This window comes from Lactuca sativa, chromosome 9, assembly GCF_002870075.4.
Source record: "Lactuca sativa cultivar Salinas chromosome 9, Lsat_Salinas_v11, whole genome shotgun sequence".
In the NCBI taxonomy this organism is placed as follows: domain Eukaryota; kingdom Viridiplantae; phylum Streptophyta; class Magnoliopsida; order Asterales; family Asteraceae; genus Lactuca; species Lactuca sativa.
In genome coordinates, this window is record NC_056631.2 from 204,457,278 (window position 1) to 204,464,280 (window position 7,003).

The 7,003-nt window shown below is 33.8% G+C and overlaps 1 protein-coding gene across 1 annotated transcript; it reads right to left on the minus strand.

The window, feature by feature from the left end:
* Window positions 1-4,080: 4,080 nt before the first annotated feature.
* LOC111917114 (LYR motif-containing protein At3g19508) lies at window positions 4,081-4,707 on the minus strand. The gene is made up of 2 exons (XM_023912773.3): window positions 4,435-4,707; window positions 4,081-4,352 (listed from the first exon to the last, which is right to left on the minus strand). Exons 1-2 carry the CDS (start codon window positions 4,627-4,629, stop codon window positions 4,296-4,298), a joined length of 252 nt encoding a protein of 83 aa, XP_023768541.1. The 5' UTR covers window positions 4,630-4,707; the 3' UTR covers window positions 4,081-4,295.
* Window positions 4,708-7,003: the final 2,296 nt, after the last annotated feature.

Here is a 7,003-nt window from a genome sequence, read left to right on the forward strand (position 1 = left end):
GCAGATCTTCGCCTTACACCTTTCTCGAAAGACCTAGATGGACATAACGCTACGTCTTAGTTTAGTTTCATACTACGTGGAACTATTATCTTAAGAGATTAGATTCCTCAACAATTCGAAATTCTTCAGGATCAAACAAGTAAGGATCAGCCAGTCAAGACAGTCGGGAGGCAGGATCATTTCAACATATAGTCTTTCTGAAATCCAACAACCAATCTGACATGACCATTCTAGACACCTCTCCCATAGTAGATCAATCAACATAACAACTTGGAATCGTTGATAAATCTGAATTATAGGATCCTAGTAACAACTTACAACTATAATTATAAATTACACAGGGGCAGAGTAAGTGTAGCTCACTTACAGAGTACAATAAACGAGAATCGGGATCTAAACGGGTAGAATATTGAATTAGTTCCTTCCTACATGAAGATTCAGGCAAGCTGAGAACTCGAGGGTGTCGTAGGGCTTCGCCGCAGACTAAAATGAAGAAAAATGGGCTAACTATCAAAAATTTTCAGAGAGATATCGACTGGAGAGTGTGGGGAGGAGTGAAAGAATGAGACGGTATTTATAGGTGAGTTTGGAGTCTTGTGCGTTGTGCAACAGGAGGCGCGCCGCATATAAAGGTGGCATTGATCCACTAGGTTGTAGACACGTTGCATGATCTGGGTGGGGATACGTGGCTGACTTCGCGCGCAAGCTACGCGCGACGTGCGTGCGCATGTGACGTTTTCCAGATTTTCAAAATTACATAACTCCTTCGTACGAGCTCCGTTTTTTACATTCTTTATATCCATGGAAAGCTCTTGCTGATATCTACAACTTTCCTTTAGACTTCGTTGGGTATTTTTGAGTTTATTTTATTTATACAGGCTTAGCCTATTAAATCCAGTATAAAATCCATAACTCTCACATTCGGCGTCCGTTTCAATGGTTTTTATATCGTTGTAATCCTAACAACGAGATCCTCAACTCTCTTTTAGATTGTTTTGGCTAACAATCTATCGATCTAAAATTTGATATCGGTACGCACATTGTTGCGCCGAATTTTAAAAATCATAACTTCATCTAGTGAAGTCAGAAGTGAAGTCAGATTTAGACGATACCTATACGCACGAATTCACTTTTACAACATCTATGAATACCGTTTAGACTTCCTAAGCTAAAAAGAAATGTAACCCATATTCACTTTTTATGATATTCGTAGCCGTGTCGGTTTTATCGCGAGACTTTGGCACTTCATAACTTCTTCGTTCTAATTAGGATTGAGGGGTTCTAGATATGTATGGGATCATAATTACGAATACTATAACTAGGTTGAGATTATTTTCCCCAAATGATTTTTTATTTTTGATGTGTATTTTAAATCTTATTTATTTTATTATATAATATATCCTAATATCTTATAAAACACATAAGCACAAAATATATGAATAATCATGTCTTATTCATTAAGAAAATGACTACATGACTTGACTACAAAGGTTACATGTTTGATTATTAAACCTAGCTGGAAACACGGGTATTACAGCTACACCTTGACCCTGTATTCCCGAATCCATATTTATCACTCCAGGTGTGCACTCCACACCTCTAGCCTTTGTGAGTAATTGAATTCATCATATCTCGATAGTAATACTAATTACACTAAAATATGTTAATAATATTAAAATCACCAGCATTTATCAAATTAATTATTTACAATCAACAAAATGAGTGATTGTTGAAAATAATATGTCCTTAAGTTAGTTGAGAATGGCTTACGCGACAATAATTTCAAAGTTCATTGTAGAGGGTGTTTGGGGTTGCTTTTAAAATAAATTTTGGGCTTTTAACTTTTCCAAAAAGTTAAAAAAATGTCAAAAGGTGTTTTGGATAGTTCAAAAGATTTTTTAGAAATGACTTTTGGCAAGAAGAAAATAAGGAGCTTCTAAAAGTCACAAAATGATGACTTTTTGTGACTTTTTGTTTTTTTATCTTTAAAAGTTAAATCAAAAGTCATTTTGTCAATCCAAACACATTTTAAAAACCTTCTTCTACAAAAAGTCCTTCTACAAAAAGGACTTTTGATGCTTAAAAGTAATCTCAAACACCCTCGTAGATCCTGAATCATGGTCGCTAACAAGCGACATACCACCTCATCTGTTTAGTTGAGACATTTTTCATGATATGTTATGTCATCTCTACTAGACCTCATTGTAGGAGCCTCAGCAAAGGTTCACAATAGTGTGAAGCTTCTTATCAAACTTAAGCACAATTATCAAGTTTCAAAACCACTCGAGATATTTCGAACCATTTAGCTTATCATTTGAAAGGAAAGTTAGAAGTGAAATTTTGCAGCGCAAGAATTTACAGTTGATGGAATCAACAAAAAAATATAGTTAATTTATAGTGATTTTATTATAAGCAATGTTAAAAAATATTAAACCAAAAGAAAATATTTTAAGAAAAATATGTACCATATTTCACTTTCAATTACGATAAGGGTTATCTTAATCTCATAATGAAGTTTTTTTACATATGTAACCATTTTCCTTATCTTAAAGGTGGTTATGAAGAGAAAACCACCATGGATTCTGCATTTTGGACCTGCTAGGGGCACTGCCCCCAAACCCCACCATGAGCGCTACCTCATTGCAGGAACCTGCTACCTCATGAACTAGGAAAGGTTCACAATTGTGTGAAGCATCCTATCAAACATGAGCACAATTATCAAGTTTTGAAAACCACTCAGAGATGGTTCAAAACATTTAGCTTATCATTTGCTAGGAAAGTTAGAAGTGAAAATTTGTAGCGCAAGAATTTACGGTTGATGGCATCAACAAAAATATAGTTAAATTACAGTGATTTGATTATAAACAATGTTAAAAAAAATATTAAACCAAAGCAAAATATTTTAAAAAAAATATGATCCATATTTCACTTCCAATTACAAAAAAGGTCTATCTTAATCTTTGAAAAAAAAAATTAATTTACATATATAACCATTTTACCAATCTTAATCTCTATTAAATGCCTAGATGCTTGCACGATTCATTGACATCCATTATGTCATTTGACAAGTTTAATCTCTTAAACACATATCCTTTTCTTGGAATTATAGGGCTGTGTACTTTCCCCCACAAAAGATGTTTCAAATTGGATAACATGATATTTACAATTCAAATGAGCAAAGGTTTTTGTTTCCTCCTTTGACTTAAAGTTTTGCAAATGGATCATTTTAAACAATTATAAAACTCGTTTATAAAACATACTTTTAGTTTCCTATTATTATTTTTCAAATATCATTTGTTAACTCATTAAAAGATGTTGGCTTTTAATTATATTTGAAAGATTTTCGAGCCTTAATAGATCCTATACAAAATATAAAATAACCAACACAACCCTATATACAAAGGTAAAAACTATTATGCTTCTTTTTGTGAGTCATCACATGGAAAAACATGGTTATTCTAGGATAAAAACAACAATAAGTGACATTTCGAGTCCAACTAAAATATCCATCAATAAGTGACACTTGGATAGACGTCACACAAAGACTTCAATTATCGTGACTCTTGTTGGTTGACTCTGATCTTCAAAATTATAGTTTCCATATCCAATTTCTATATTAATTTGTATAGATACATGGGAAATAAAATTACAACATACAAGGAAATTTTTAAGCAACACATAGGTCACACAAAGGTACAACCCTCACAATCAAATAATCCAACAAATAAACATCATAAAAATGTCTTATTAAGAAAATTTGTTACCAGATCAATAAATAAAAGTATCATAACAATTAAGAAAATAATGTTGCACCACTTATTAAAAGTCTTGGAATATTATAAAGCAACATTTTCTGAAGTGTTGCAACAAACAAATGTTGCACCAAAACTGTGCAACACTTCAAAAAATTAGTGTTGAATCATAACAGTTCAACCCTTCTAAAACTAGTGTTGCATCAAAAGTGTTATAGTCGAACTTATTTTTATTTATAAAATTTGTAAGAAAATCTTGAGCGTCACTTTTAGAAGTGTTGCAACTCCAAATTTAGCCATGATGTGTTGAGACCATGTAACATGAGACTTGTCTGCAATTGATCATCTTTCTTTGAGTATCATATGTTACAGTATTATAACAAAAGACCAAATAATTATGACAGCAATTGTCTTGTAGTCAAATCCTACGTACTACGGAGTAATACATTAGAGAAAATATAGCATAATCAATCATATAACAGGAGTTTAAGAAATAGCCTCTCTGCGGCATTTTATCAAACGGTTGGTGTACAACAAAGCACATCAAGCCCCACCACATATCTCCTTCAGTTTACTCGCTGCCGCCTGATCGACTGAATACTGAAACAATTTCCAGAAACCAAAGACGTATTTAACATGATCAATGTTGTGAAAAGATCATGGGATATGAACCAAAACTGACCTTATTAAGAACCCAGAGAGAGTGATTGTAAGCGCGAAGGAAGAGCTCGTCGAGAGCTGTGTCATCGTTGGCATCCACCTCTCTATAATTGACGAAATTTTCTCGGGCGTATTTGGCGTAGTAAGGCCTGGAATCCGCCGGAAGACGTCTCACCAGCCGGAGGACTTCCCCGTAAATTCGTAGGGCTCTCTGCATCTCAGATCCGGCTGCAAGCTGTCGAACAAATGTCGGGTTTTCTTTTCGGGTACATTAGCTTGAATCGAACTTTGGCTGAACTTTGGATTGGGCCTGAACACTAATCCAAGTCCACCGTGGTAAGTTCGTTAGTAAAGAATCCATAGATACATACATGTTGATGTATGACAAGTTAACTAATAAGATTTCATTAGCACGTCATCAAATTAAACTAATAATTGTGTTAAAAAAGGAGATGAGAAAAAGACATGAATAATCATGGAAAAATAATAATCTTTAACTATTAATTATTATATACAAAAAGTAAATGAGATACCTGATATTGGATGCTACAATACCGAAGAACCATGAGAGAAATTGGGCAAAACCCATATCGATTGACCCATCTTCTGTAAGGACAAGCTTACAAACAGCCAAAAACCCTAATCATGCCCCCAAAAGAACAATGATAGGTAGTAGGAATACTACTACCTATAAAAAAAAGTTGCAATTTTTTTTATCAATTTATACAAACAATTTTGTAAAATAATGGGATATGTGATATTAGCTAAGTTAAAATTACATACAAGATTGTATAAGAGAATGTTAACCAATAGGTTTCTGCCTTTCACTTTCATCTTCTTGTTTCTATATAGCTGGATACATTGTCATCGGAGTTTCAAAATAAGCTGACTCCATAGGAAATGGTTGTTGAACTTGATGATGACCTGGTATAAACAAATGTTGTGGTTGTTGCTGAATTGGTGGGATTTGATACTACTACATCCATTGTGCTTGTTGCGGATTGATATTTTGTTGGGGCACTGCAATTGATTCAATTCCTACAATAGAAACCATATTTTTATCATTTTAAAAGCGCCTTAACACATTAATAAATAACAAAAGAATGGTGTTTTGGGCCGAAGGGTAGAACGGGAAAAGTCATAGGCTGGTTCTTGCATGACATATGGATTGTTGTTCGAGAAGTTTTTAGTCCAAGATATTTATATAATATTATAGAGCTCTTCAATACCTTTCGGTAGATATAAAGAACGTCGAAAATGGAGTTCGAACGAAGAAGTTACGACCCTTTGAAGTTAGGACAGTTTTTGGGTTAGCCGCGTACACCGGGCATACAGGGAATACGTTGGGCGTACTAGGTCATTCCTAGTACGTTGGGCGTAAGGAATCAGTGACTAAACCCTATTTTCATGGTTTTAACCCTATTTAAGCTCCTTAACTTCCTCAATTTCATTCCATTCTCTGCCTCCACCTCTCCAACACCCTCTCTTGAAACCCTAACCCTAGATTGAGCCTTGTGAGCAAAAAAAGGTTTTTTAGGTGCTTTGGAGTATTCTTGGTGCACCTTGGAGAAGAAGGAACTCATTGAAGAAGTGTTGGTTGCATTGGAGCTTGTAGATCCAGACTTTGTCCACCTTGATCTTTCTTCTAGAGGTATAAAGTTTGAATCTTGATAATGAAATTGTTAGATCTTGCTAGGTTTGTGTCACACCCTCAAACCTGAACGGCGGAAACGTTCGAGGGTGGATGACTTCATGTGTAGTATCACAACAATGCATAATAGTAATCATAGTACAACATCCATTATATTTATAAAATATAACTTTACATCTGTGTTCAAATCATTGTATATTTGACACCAAAAAGTAATATTAACAGACATAATTATATGAAAATCGATCTTCCTCAAAAACTTACGAGTACCTGTTTATTGATTTCCTGAAAATACAAGTAGTTTTGAAAAAAGTGTCAACAATTAAGTTGGTGAGTTTATAAGTATGTTGTAAAAGAAATCAGTCATTTGTTCTCGGAAAATGTAAATATGTTCACCCAGAAAATCCTATATTTTCTATTGTATATGTATTTGTGTTCTTAAATAGTATAATATAGTTTTAAATTCCTATAAAACTATGAAAAAGTATGTTTTCTCTGTACTAGAATAGTATTCTGTATTAGTTATTATATAAAAACTTGTGAATTTTTAATTATTGTATTATAGTTTTAATTTATTAAAACTATGCGAAGTTGTTTACTTATTCTTACACTAAACATATTAATCAATACCAAATTGTGAGTTATCATAACCATACATGATGACCTTAGATGACCTGAAACATGACGCTCTTCAGGCGTCGAAATTTTGGTACGACAATTGTTATCCCAAGCCTACCGGCTTAACTATAGCTAACAGTTGGGGTGTGGGATTGTCAGTCCCGTATAGATCTATACACAAGTGTCATGCTCTCCCTCCAGGAGACTCTGGTTATAATTTTCAGGACTTTTGTTTTATACTTAAAATAAGTACTTGAAGCGTATCTCACAAATGCTATATTGATAGTTACGTGTAGAATATTGGAAAATATCTTTGTAATAG